The 13151-nt window shown below is 41.0% G+C and overlaps 1 protein-coding gene across 1 annotated transcript; it reads right to left on the bottom strand.

The window, feature by feature from the left end:
* Positions 1 to 167: 167 nt before the first annotated feature.
* Positions 168 to 8592, bottom strand: LOC123966595 (mucin-5AC-like; the record flags this gene model as incomplete). The annotated part of the gene is made up of 4 exons (XM_046042737.1): positions 8407 to 8592; positions 7448 to 7512; positions 7090 to 7360; positions 168 to 245 (listed from the first exon to the last, which is right to left on the bottom strand). Coding segments are annotated over exons 1-4 (579 nt in total), but the record flags the coding sequence as incomplete, so codon positions are not given.
* Between the last annotated feature and the right edge of the window lie 4559 nt (positions 8593 to 13151).

The raw sequence follows: 13151 nt of genomic DNA, 5'->3' as shown, positions 1-13151 counted from the left end.
TACACCCAGCCCATCACTGTATGACCTCAACACCTCTGGTCCATCACCTGGTGGAGGCCATACACCCAGCCCATCACTGTATGACCTCAACACCTCTGGTCCATCACCTGGTGGAGGCCATACACCCAGCCCATCACCGTACGACCTCAACACCTCTGGTCCATCACCTGGTGGAGGCCATACACCCAGCCCATCACCGTACAGCCTCCACACCTCTGGTCCATCACCTGGTGGAGGCCATGCAGCTAGGCAGCAAGAAAATGCATGGACACCATGTCAGGATTGTAAGGGGGAGTTTGAAAGAATCCTACAGGAAAAGAGAAGGATCGATGAAGTCATCTCGAGAATAGGCAAGTAATTTCTAATCGCTAATTCATTCGTGATGTAATTGTTCTGTACCTATATTAGTGAATGGGCCTTGAACACATAACACTGTTTGAACTATCCTAGAAAAAAGGCAGAAAAGTGGGTTGTGGTGTTAAAAAGTATAAATGGTATGGGAAGGTTTATAAACTAAGCTTATTTATTGCACGTAATCCTTGATATTGTTAGCAAATTAGAAATAACATTTAACAATTAAATTATAGCAATAATATATTATAGTATGAACATAATTTAACAGCACAACAATTCATTATATTAATTGTTATTGTGATAGTTTAATGAAAGTGCGTAAATGGGCTAAAGGTGATCAAATTAATCTGAACTGGTACAATAAAGTAAAATCCATTTTCACTCCTTTTTCCTCAATATTAATATAAATTAAGTGCAGCAGTATTAGTTTTGAGTTCTTGTTTCATCTTCTTGGACGGGCCACCCAAGTAAAGCCTTTGTAGGGGACACACTAGTTAATGGTGGGCTACTTAAGTCTTGGGACATATTAAAACATGCCTATGTTTGGCCTTACATAGGCATTCTTCAGGCCATGTAGAAAGACATGACACCACACGAACAAGCTACTGTATATGTATCTATTGGTCCCATAAGTGCAATAACCATCAGGTGTGGAAAAGGGGAATACTCAGGTATACATCATTGGAAGATAGATGTTTAGAATTACACAGGACATCAGCTGTAATCAATATAATCAAGGCTTGACAAAAAATGACGAAAAAAAAACGAAAAGGAACTGTTTTCTTGTGACAAGAATTAAGTTTTTTATTTTTTTATTATGGTTTGTTTGTCAAGCCTTGGTTTTATTAATGATCCCTCAAGTGTTCATTCTATATACCTCCCACAGACATATTCCAAAGTGTCTCTCTCTAAATATTTTTTTTTCTTGTGGTGTTGTAGCCTATGCAAGGTTATCTAGGCATGTTTTAATTATGTTCAAAAATAAACTTGCCTGCCATTTAAAGCTCTTTAACCATTTTAAAGAGTAGCTTGGTATTTTCTCACTCCTGTATTGTTTGTACTATTTTTCCCTTTCAGATCCAGGCCAGGTCAGAGAGCTTCAGACTCTCTGCGACTTAATTGGAGAGAGAAATTGTGGCAGCCCAGCTTCACCATCAGGCCAGCAGGAGCTGTTTCCTGGGAGCGGCATATTCATCTCATCATTCCGCCTGGCTGCCATGAATCACGCATCAAAACCAAATTGCATGCGTCTGTTTCATGCACTTTTTGATCATTTCTTCACTGTTGAGGAGTGTCAAAATGCAGTGCCCTTTGGTCGCCCTGGCAACAACCCCTCAGGAAAGGAAGGAAAGCAGGTCCTTGACCGTAAAAAAGTTGATGGAATCCTAAGTAAGTTTTTTCAAAATTAGGCTCTGTGTGTTTTTAGGCCACGATAGTGGGAATGATTATATCCAATCATGACAGTGTAGCAATGATTGATGCAAAGTCTGCGAAACTACTTCTGGCAGACAACTCAAGCTGCGCCCATGCTGATCAGCTGATCAGTCACATGCCCTCCTCATCCAAATAGGGCGGGCTATTTAAACCCCCCCAAGCTTACCTTCTCATCCCTGGCTATGCTTCTGCTGCCGTTGCTACTTCCTGCTCTGCTGCCTTGCTGCTGCATACATCTTGCTGCTGCTGTCACCCATTAGCCCTCCAGGATTTTGCGGGCTTTTTTTGTGATTGTTGCGGGCTAAAATGCCTAATATTGTGGCAGGTTTTCTAAAAAGTTGTGATGAAAGTTGCAATTTTTTTTATAGGTTAAAACTGCAAAGGTAGATAGATTTTTACCTAAAGTGCTCATATTATGCTTTTTGTATTTTTCACTTTCCTTTATTGTGATATACAGGTGCTGGTCATATAATTAGAATATCATCAAAAATTTAATTTATATCAGTAATTCCATTCAAAAAGTGAAACTTATGTATAATTTATACATTCATTCCACACAGACTGATATATATATCAAGTGTTTTATTTCTTTTAATTTTGATGATTATAACTGACAACTAATGAATTCTCCGTGTATATTTAGTCGTGGCAAAGTGTTTTTTAATTGTCGATTTCTGTTTATGTTTGACAACTATATTGCACATCTTTCAAAACAGTTTACCCCCGCTTTCGTAAAGAACACCTGAGGGGGTATTGAACAAAACTAGGATAAGGGATTAAGCTGGATGAATTTAGTCTTGACTTGTTTGCACAAAAGCAGAGGCACCTTAGTTACCATGGAGATTTATTCCGTGCAGCTAGCCTGCTCCAGACCAGGCTAAAAGCCAGGATTTATTAATCCTGGGGCCTTTTCTGTTCACTCAGCAGTTGTTTTATCTTATTGTTATAAGCCTGTATTAAAATACAATAGGTGCATAATTGATGTTCAGTTAAGCACTATTACTATTTAAAGTTGTGACCAAGCCAAGATGCACATACTAGACTTGGTCAAGCCTCGCTTTTTCAGTTATCCTGGATTTGTTAAATTCTACTTTTGTGCAATAGCCCCCTGGATACTGTTTTTCACCGCCTTTTGCTGTTATTTTGTAGGCAAAAGTGAGACATTGGTAGCACACATACATGTCTGCGGCGTCTTCTGAACAAAACAAGGAAGTGAGTTTGCTGACGTATGACAACGCCCTTTGCAGGAGATCGCAATGATTGGTCAAAGTTGCAAATCGCACTGAATTCACAGGGATTTGTTGAAATTGCGTTAATAGTTGCGATCGCGAAATCCTGGAGGGACTGATTAGGTTTTGCAAACCCACCTTCTCCCCAGCATCCACCTTTGAGCTCTGTCTTCATGATCCCCTGCAGGGGGTCTGCTTCATTCCCTGTAATGTCTTGCAAAGCAGATCATTCAGGGAACAAATTACTGAGTCAGAGCCTGATGCCAAACCTGCTGCATCCATGCTCAAGGATGCTGTGCTTCAGCTTGCAATGCTTATAAATTATTTGTTCTAATTTCAGAGTTGTCTGACTAAACTGTCAGAATAGAAGTTTAAAACCAGAAATGAAGTTTTATCCAGTATCACTTTATAGCACCTTTAAGGATAATACTGTTGTTTTATTTATATTCATGATTGGCCAAAAAATCTTACTTGCTGATTCGCAATTCTCTGAACTGAAATGGACGTCTCACGGTGTTATTTCCTTTTAACCTGAAGTGCAGTTGTATATGGTCTATGTGGTAATTTTTTTTGTCAAATTACTCATGACAGATTTTAATGCTCTTGTCTTACAGCTTATGTTCTGAGATGTGCAACTCTACCGGACTGGGAACCAATTGAGGAGGCCAAGCTCAAGAAAGCCTTTGTGAACAAATGTAGGGCCAGAGCAGGCTCCAAGGAGTAGGCCACTGATATAGCCTGTCCTATGTGGACCGCTATCTCTCTCTCTCTCTACCCCTTCTTTTATTTTTTTTCTTTTATTATTCATTTTCATGGTAATATGTTAATATAGTTAGTAGTAGTAGGCAACGGGACCGCCAGACCGGTAATGACCATGGCAAATTCACATACGGTAGTCTACTGCCGGCAACGGCACCGATCGGGTCAGAATGAACACCATCAACGACAACTCCTATTGGCTGCTCCCATTCACCTCTGGTTCAACCTCGGAGTTGGTACATTCCCTTTCTGGTTGTTGATATTTGTAAATTTGTCTTGGTGTTTGTAAAAGTGTGTTCTTGGTCATTTGTTTTCTGAAATTTAAATTTGTTTCGGGACTTGTAAATGTGTTATGGTAATGTCATTTGTTTTATGATATGTAAAAATGTTTTCTAAAATTTAAATTGGTCTCAAGCTCTGTGAAAGTGTTTCAGATTTTGTAATGTTAGTTTGCACCTCCAGGCCACCGTACTTTTCATGTGTGTGTGAGCCAAACATTATTGTTCCATGTGCTAGTCAGTGTTTTATTTTTACAATTTGGAAGTGTTGTACTGTACTGTACTAGTGATGTCCCCAAACTCTAGCACCTACATCTGAGGAGTGAGTTGAGTTGGTACAAGTGTGCCTTACTATAGTTAACATTCTAACCAAACCCTGTTATCTTTTCATGTTGGTTTGCACCTCCAGGCCACCATACTTTTCATGAGGCTCCTAAATCTCAGATTTGTCTCATAAAAGTCTCAGATTCATCTCATGTTATTCTCTTTAATTCTCCTTCAAATAACCAAGACATAATTGAGATCAGGGGTATACAATTATGAGATCTCTGCTGTTTATCCCACTTCTCAAGTATTGCTCAAATGGTTTTCTCAATTTAACCTCCTTTGTCTTACTGGTGTCTTGTCTCTTTTTTAGCTTATGTCTTGCTCCTAAGGGACCCTTAGGAGAAGTAACTCAGAAACAAATGATCACAGAATGATATGAATATGAGAAGCTCAAATTGATCTCAAGAGATGAGATTGAACAACAGATGAGCAACACATTTTTCCTATGGGTCAGTAGTTGTTGTCGGGGCAGGTGTCGTGGTTGCCTCAGTAGTTGTTGTCGGGGCAGGTGTCGTGGTTGCCTCAGTAGTTGTTGTCGGTTCAGGTGTCGTGGTTGCCTCAGTAGTTGTTGTCGGGGCAGGTGTCGTGGTTGCCTCAGTAGTTGTTGTCGGTTCAGGTGTCGTGGTTGCCTCAGTAGTTGTTGTCGGGGCAGGTGTCGTGGTTGCCTCAGTAGTTGTTGTCGGTTCAGGTGTCGTGGTTGCCTCAGTAGTTGTTGTCGGGGCAGGTGTCGTGGTTGCCTCAGTAGTTGTTGTCGGTTCAGGTGTCGTTGTTGACTCAGTTGTTGGAGCAGGTGTCGTTGGAGCACGCGTTGTTGTTTTTGCAGTTGTCGGAGCACGCGTTGTTGTTTTTGCAGTTGTCGGAGCACGTGTTGTTTTTTTTGCTGTTGTTGTCGGAGCACGTGTTGTTTTTTTTGTAGTTTTTGTCGGAGCACGTGTTGTTTTTTTTGTAGTTTTTGTCGGAGCACGTGTTGTTTTTTTTGTAGTTGTCGGAGCACGGGTTGTTGTTTTTGCAATTGTTGTCGGAGCACGGGTTGTTGTTTTTGCAATTGTTGTCGGAGCACGTGTTGTTTCCTCAGTTGTTGGAGCAGGTGTCGTTGCCTCAGTTATTGTTGGGGCAGTTGTCGTTGCCTCAGTTGTTGGAGCAGGTGTCGTTGTTGCTTCAGTTGTTGGAGCAGGTATCGTTTCTTCAGTTGTTGGATCAGGTGTTGTTGTTGCCTCAGTTGTTGGAGCAGGTGTTGTTTCTTCAGTTGTTGGATCAGGTGTCGTTGTTGCCTCAGTTGTTGGAGCAGGTGTCGTTGACTCAGTTGTTGTTGGGGCAGGTGTCGTTGTTGCCTCAGTTGTTGGAGCAGGTGTCGTTGTTGCTTCAGTTGTTGTCGGGGTAGGTGTCGTTGTTTCCTCAGTTGTTGGAGCAGGTGTCGTTGACTCAGTTGTTGTTGGGGCAGGTGTCGTTGTTTCCTCAGTTGTTGGAGCAGGTGTCGTTGACTCAGTTGTTGTTGGGGCAGGTGTCGTTGTTGCCTCAGTTGTTGGAGCAGGTGTCGTTGTTGCTTCAGTTGTTGTCGGGGTAGGTGTCGTTGTTTCCTCAGTTGTTGGAGCAGGTGTCGTTGCCTCAGTTGTTGTTGGGGCAGGTGTCGTTGTTGCCTCAGTTGTCGGAGCAGGTGTCGTTGTTGCTTCAGTTGTTGTCGGGGTAGGTGTCGTTGTTTCCTCAGTTGTTGGAGCAGGTGTCGTTGCCTCAGTTGTTGTTGGGGCAGGTGTCGTTGTTGCCTCAGTTGTCGGAGCAGGTGTCGTTGTTGCCTCAGTTGTCGGAGCAGGTGTTGTTGTTGCCTCAGTTGTTGGAGCAGGTGTTGTTGCTTCAGTTGTTGTTGGAGCAGGTGTTGTTGCTTCAGTTGTTGTCGGAGCAGGTGTTGTTGCTTCAGTTGTTGTCGGAGCAGGTGTTGTTGCTTCAATTGTTGGAGCAGGTGTCGTGGTTGCTTCAGTTGTTGGATCAGGTGTCGTTGTTGACTCAGTTGTTGGAGCAGGTGTTGTTGCTTCAGTTGTTGGAGCAGGTATCGTTTCTTCAGTTGTTGGATCAGGTGTTGTTTTTGCAGTTGTCGGAGCACGTGTTGTTGTTTTTGCTGTTGTCGGAGCACGTGTTGTTTTTTTTGCTGTTGTTGTCGGAGCACGTGTTGTTTTTTTTGTAGTTTTTGTCGGAGCACGTGTTGTTTTTTTTGTAGTTGTCGGAGCACGGGTTGTTGTTTTTGCAATTGTTGTCGGAGCACGGGTTGTTGTTTTTGCAATTGTTGTCGGAGCACGTGTTGTTTCCTCAGTTGTTGGAGCAGGTGTCGTTGCCTCAGTTGTTGTTGGGGCAGGTGTCGTTGTTGCCTCAGTTGTTGGAGCAGGTGTTGTTGTTGCCTCAGTTGTCGGAGCAGTTGTTGTTGCTTCAGTTGTTGGAGCAGGTGTCGTTGTTGCCTCAGTTGTTGGAGCAGGTGTTGTTGTTGCCTCAGTTGTCGGAGCAGGTGTTGTTGCTTCAGTTGTTGGAGCAGGTGTCATTGCTGCCTCAGTTGTTGGAGTAGGTGTCGTTGTTGCCTCAGTTGTTGGAGCAGGTGTCGTTGTTGCTTCGGTTGTCGGGGAGGGTGTCGTTGTTGCTTCGGTTGTCGGGGTGGGTGTTGTTGCCTCAGTTGTTGGAGCAGGTGTTGTTATTGCCTCAGTTGTTGGAGCAGGTGTCGTTGTTGCCTCAGTTGTTGGAGCAGGTGTCGTTGTTGACTCAGTTGTTGGAGCAGGTGTCGTTGTTGCCTCAGTTGTTGGAGCAGGTGTCGTTGTTGCCTCAGATGTGGGAGCAGGTAGATCAGAATATAGGGTGCCATTCACTTTGATTGAGCTCCTTTCAATGTCGAAGCCAGTGAAGTTTAAACTATCATTGACAAAAACCCTCCCAATCTCAAAATTATTAGGAACAGATGTGCTTGCAAAGAGAAGGTTCACGTCATTGATGACTGATCCATTTCTGCAGATGGAGAAACAAAATATCTTTGAAATATCACATTTTGGTCACTACTCTTAAAATTTAACATGATAAGTCTTAACAAATTACCTGAATGACACCACGTCCAAGGACAAGAAGGAGGAAGGGAAAGCCGTGTGGAACACAGGTTCAAGCTGCAGAAACAGAAAACAAATCGTACTTCAACACATTTCACATATATGTTTGCCTAAGTTGTACAGTGAGCTGGAGGTGTAGTTTAGTTATCTTCGCTCTTTATTTCATGTAATAATTACTATTATTATTCTGCAGCAGCAGCAGCACTTATGTACCTGTATTTTCATCAGGAAATGCAAATATTCCAGTTTATCATTATATTTCCTTATTTTACAGTTTTTTCTTTTTATTTTGTTTTCTGTACTTTCTTTAGTGCATAAATATAACTGTGTCCAGGAGACCGACAGACAGGAGGAAAACTAATGATGAGAACCACCACAGGATTAAAAAAATAATAGATGACCTATAAATTTTTTGCAGTAACATTAAGTGTCTTCACGTGTATTTCTGGGCAGTGTGCACATTTTTTCAACTGGTATGCGATTCCTTTCTATGTGGCGAATTTCTGCTTGGGGAATTGACCATTCACTAGCTGTGTTTCAATTCTACGTACTGTATGTTTTATTGTATACAGTACAAGTATTGAAGTTAAGCATGCCTTAATGCTTATTTTTGAAGGTTATTGATACTTTATGAAACTTAGCTCTAATCTAATTCTGCTGTCTGAATGAAGTTTTAATAAACAATTTACTTAGAAACAAGACTATAGGGAACAATAGAGTAAATTCTACCATTTTTGTAAATACTGGTTACTTACTGGAAAAAAAACATTTGAAAAAAATTAACACCTAGAAATATACAAACCTAGAAAGATACAAAAATAAAGTAATATGAGTATTAGCTGTATTTTAAATCGTTACCATAACCTTTCAGTTCTCTGAATGGGGGCTTGAGCTCTGTTGAAAAAGTTCAGTAATTGTAACAAAAGATTTTATTCTAAGAGTTTAACTTACCTGTGTCTTTATCATTGAAACTCGATCTCTAAATGCTGCAGATGATTGATTGTTCAAGTCACTTGTAAATGTGCTTTGAACAGATCTGAACATCATCATGGTGGTGGTTCCTTTAGTTGTTGGAGCAGGTGTCGTTGTTGCCTCAGTTGTTGGAGCAGGTGTCATTGTTGCTTCAGTTGTTGTCGGGGCAGGTGTCGTTGTTTCCTCAGTTGTTGGAGCAGGTGTCGTTGACTCAGTTGTTGTTGGGGCAGGTGTCGTTGTTGCTTCAGTTGTTGTCGGGGCAGGTGTCGTTGTTTCCTCAGTTGTTGGAGCAGGTGTCGTTGCCTCAGTTGTTGTCGGGGCAGGTGTCGTTGTTGCCTCAGTTGTCGGAGTAGGTGTCGTTGTTGCCTCAGTTGTTGGAGCAGGTGTCGTTGTTGCCTCAGTTGTTGGAGCAGGTGTTGTTGTTGCCTCAGTTGTTGGAGCAGGTGTTGTTGCTTCAGTTGTTGTCGGAGCAGGTGTTTTTGCTTCAGTTGTTGTCGGAGCAGGTGTTGTGGTTGCTTCAGTTGTTGGAGCAGGTGTTGTGGTTGCTTCAGTTGTTGGAGCAGGTGTCGTGGTTGACTCAGTTGTCGGAGCAGGTGTCGTTGTTGCTTCAGTTGTCGGGGCAGGTGTCGTTGTTGCCTCAGTTGTCGGATCAGGTGTCGTTGGAGCAGGTGTCGTGGTTGCTTCAGTTGTTGGATCAGGTGTCGTTGTTGCTTCAGTTGTTGGATCAGGTGTTGTTGTTGCCTCAGTTGTTGGAGCAGGTGTTGTTGTTGCTCCAGTTGTTGGATCAGGTGTCGTTGTTTCTTCAGTTGTTGGATCAGGTGTTGTTGTTGCCTCAGTTGTTGGAGCAGGTGTTGTTGTTGCTCCAGTTGTTGGATCAGGTGTCGTTGTTTCTTCAGTTGTTGGATCAGGTGTTGTTGTTGCCTCAGTTGTTGGAGCAGGTGTTGTTGTTGCTCCAGTTGTTGGATCAGGTGTCGTTGTTTCTTCAGTTGTTGGATCAGGTGTTGTTGTTGCCTCAGTTGTTGGAGCAGGTGTTGTTGTTGCTCCAGTTGTTGGATCAGGTGTCGTTGTTTCTTCAGTTGTTGGATCAGGTGTCGTTGTTGACTCAGTTGTTGGAGCAGGTGTCGTTGTTTCTTCAGTTGTTGGATCAGGTGTCGTTGTTGACTCAGTTGTTGGAGCAGGTGTCGTTGTTTCTTCAGTTGTTGGATCAGGTGTCGTTGTTGACTCAGTTGTTGGAGCAGGTGTCGTTGTTTCTTCAGTTGTTGGAGCAGGTGTCGTTGTTGACTCAGTTGTTGGATCAGGTGTCGTTGTTGACTCAGTTGTTGGAGCAGGTGTCGTTGTTTCTTCAGTTGTTGGATCAGGTGTTGTTGTTGCCTCAGTTGTTGGAGCAGGTGTTGTTGTTGCTCCAGTTGTTGGATCAGGTGTCGTTGTTTCTTCAGTTGTTGGATCAGGTGTCGTTGACTCAGTTGTTGGATCAGGTGTCGTTGTTTCTTCAGTTGTTGGATCAGGTGTCGTTGTTGACTCAGTTGTTGGAGCAGGTGTCGTTGTTGGAGCACGCGTTGTTGTTTTTGCAGTTGTCGGAGCACGCGTTGTTGTTTTTGCAGTTGTCGGAGCACGTGTTGTTTTTGCAGTTGTCGGAGCACGTGTTGTTTTTTTTGCTGTTGTTGTCGGAGCACGTGTTGTTTTTTTTGTAGTTGTCGGAGCACGGGTTGTTGTTTTTGCAGTTGTTGGAGCACGGGTTGTTGTTTTTGCAATTGTTGGCGGAGCACGGGTTGTTGTTTTTGCAATTGTTGTCGGAGCACGTGTTGTTTTTGCAGTTGTTGGAGCAGGTGTCGTGGTTTTTGACACTGTTGTTGGAGCAGTTGTTTTTGTTGTTGGAGCAGGTGTCTTTGTTGAAGTAGCAGGTGTCTGTGTTGACACAGTGGTTGATGTCGAAGCAGGTGCCGTTGTTCCTGCTGTTGCTGTAGTGCACAATAAACATTATATCACACCACATCATATCATCTAACCTAGCAAAGTGAAGTGGTTCCTTGACAAAAAACACATTTTTAGATTTTTATAAAATTTATAACTATAATGTCGAAGAATATTCAAATCCTTAGATTTGTGATTTGTTTCCCCCATAAATGTAACACTCTTATTTGTCTTGTATTATTACCTCTCTTCCCCAGCCCCAATTTGCAGTTGCACCTTTACCTCTCAATCCTTTTACAAATAATAGAAGAGTCCAATAGACTAAATAGAGAAATACAACAATGACACTTTAAAGTTACTTACAAATGCAGTCAATACGCTGCCAACAAGATTTGGACGTTGACAGAGGCGTGCACAAACATTTTGTGGGAGAGGGGTTCAAGTGAAAAAAGTGTCCTCTCAATTGATTACTAAAAAACGTTTTTTTAACAAAACGTTACATATATTAAAACATTACACTCACGCAATTTCATACTCTACAGATTTCTACAGAATTGTCAGTTCACACAGAGACCATGGTCTTCTTTAGTAATCCCGAGTGCACGCACACACACACACACAGTAACAATGATGATGGTGACAAGGACTTAGTTTCACATTTGAGGGAGGGCTGTCTGTATCATGTAAAGATCTATCAGCATCCAACAAACTAATAGAATGGATAGTTATTAGATGAGGAGCATACGATCAAAATTATGAAGTTACTGTTTAAGGCAGGACACTCTTTTCAGGTAGCAGTGCCGTGATCTGGCACCTCCTCAGTCCTTGTGTTTCCTCTGTCCCTTTCCTTATCGTTCCTGTCAGTCATCGTCGGTCTATTGTGTGTGTGAGAGCTTGTGTGGTCATAGGCAGGGCGCTCCAGCTGAGCTTCTGCAGCGTTCAACACCTGAAGCTCATCCCTTTTATCAACCTCTTCAATAAAGCTACGGCTCAACTTCCCGTCAGCACCAGATCGTCAATTTAAAATTTAAAACCTAGCTGGCTATCGTTACACCCACACCTTTTCTAATATTTTGTAGAAAGAGAGAAAGGGTTTAAAATCACTCAGCTTACCCATTAGAATCAGGACAACTGATATGATCCATCTGGTGCCCATCTTGTCTTCACTTGAATCTATAAAATCAAACAATACAGTAACTTACTCAGAAAAAGAAAGAGCATGTGATAACCTTTTGCGCTACAGTTGCTAGCTACTATAACATCTGCTTTCACTATAATGTTAATGTTGGAATTTCTGTGAGAATACAGCGTATTACAAAATGTCAAGTGGATAATATTTACAATATGCAAACATTTATATGATTTTGTTTGTTCTCTGTATCTCTGTCCATTTGTATTTTAAATGAAGTAGATTATTTAAAAGAAAATGCAATTTCGACACCAAATATATTTTATACTTTTAAACAGCGTTGATAAAATTCTACTCTTACTCCTATGAAACTCATCTATGTTTTATTACATTGTATACATTACATTTTCATTAATGTCTAGTTCTGAAAAAATACCATAATAAAATAACCACACTGAGAAAATGTGGCTGTACTGTGGACCAAAAGATTACCAGCACTGTTTCAAATTCTAGCAAATGGGGAGTGGCAATTATGTATTTGTTGAAAATAATTCCCAACACAACACCTAATTTCAGTCTCCTAAAGCCAATGCAATACAAAAACAAAAAGAAATGATGTAAAGTGCTCAGAATGTAGTGCTTAAACTGAAACCCTTTCTGACAAATTCCACCTGTGTCTATCTTGCTGTCAAATATATTGCTTCCCATATTCCATCAATTTCTTGAGTCTTTAGACTCCAATTCTCCATCAAATTAGCTAGAACTGATAGAATACACATGTCAACATGTACTACTTCAAAAAGCAGAGTACTTGAACGTGCAGGTGTGCTGAGTGAGGAAACTGATCTTCAACAAACCTAAACACTCACATTACATATTGATATTTCATAAATGATTATACTTTTGTTCATCTGAATTTAATTATAGGATGCTGGTTTGTTTGTACCTAAACCAGTGCTTTATTCCACCAAGCTATAAAAACAAAGGCGGATGTGCCATGATAATAGAGATGGGAAAATACTTAAGTAGCACTTGTAATTAGGGAATAAACTACAATATCAGAGAACCTCTAGTATCATAAAATCTAACTGTTAAAGCATTATATAAAAATACAGTATTTTTACATATATAATATTTTGAAAATATACTAATGACTTCATGTGGCAATCACTTATTATCACTTTAGGTATGTGGTAATATACATGAATTACACATAATTTACAAAGAAATAGAAATGCATACATACAATACACAATGAATACATGTAAAAAAGAAAAAAAATTCTTAAAACTGTACTTACCCAAAATGAAAAGTTATAATATCCCTTTCTCTATCTGTATCAGTTGTTTGTTTTAAAACTATGTTGGTGTCTTCCACTTCTGTCTAGTTCATAGGTGATACTGTAAAGCTGTCACCTCAGGTGACGGTCAACATCTATTAAGGCCTTTATATTGGATTGGAGGCTAACCATGTGACTCATACACTATAAATACTTCAGGAATGTTGATGTGTGACAAACACAAATCACCAGATAGAGAATTTCTAATCTAAACTCAAGTTATTGTTTTTGGCTCTTTGGCTATTGTTATTATTGCACACGCCCTTCTTTTGTCCTGTCAAAGAAGGAACTGCTGTATTCCACCAAAATGGAATGTTGAAAGTTTTACCAGCGTGACAAGTTATG

Source organism: Micropterus dolomieu, unplaced genomic scaffold (assembly GCF_021292245.1).
Source record: "Micropterus dolomieu isolate WLL.071019.BEF.003 ecotype Adirondacks unplaced genomic scaffold, ASM2129224v1 contig_13779, whole genome shotgun sequence".
Taxonomy (NCBI): Eukaryota; Metazoa; Chordata; class Actinopteri; order Centrarchiformes; family Centrarchidae; genus Micropterus; species Micropterus dolomieu.
This window is presented reverse-complemented; position numbering and strand designations above follow the sequence as displayed.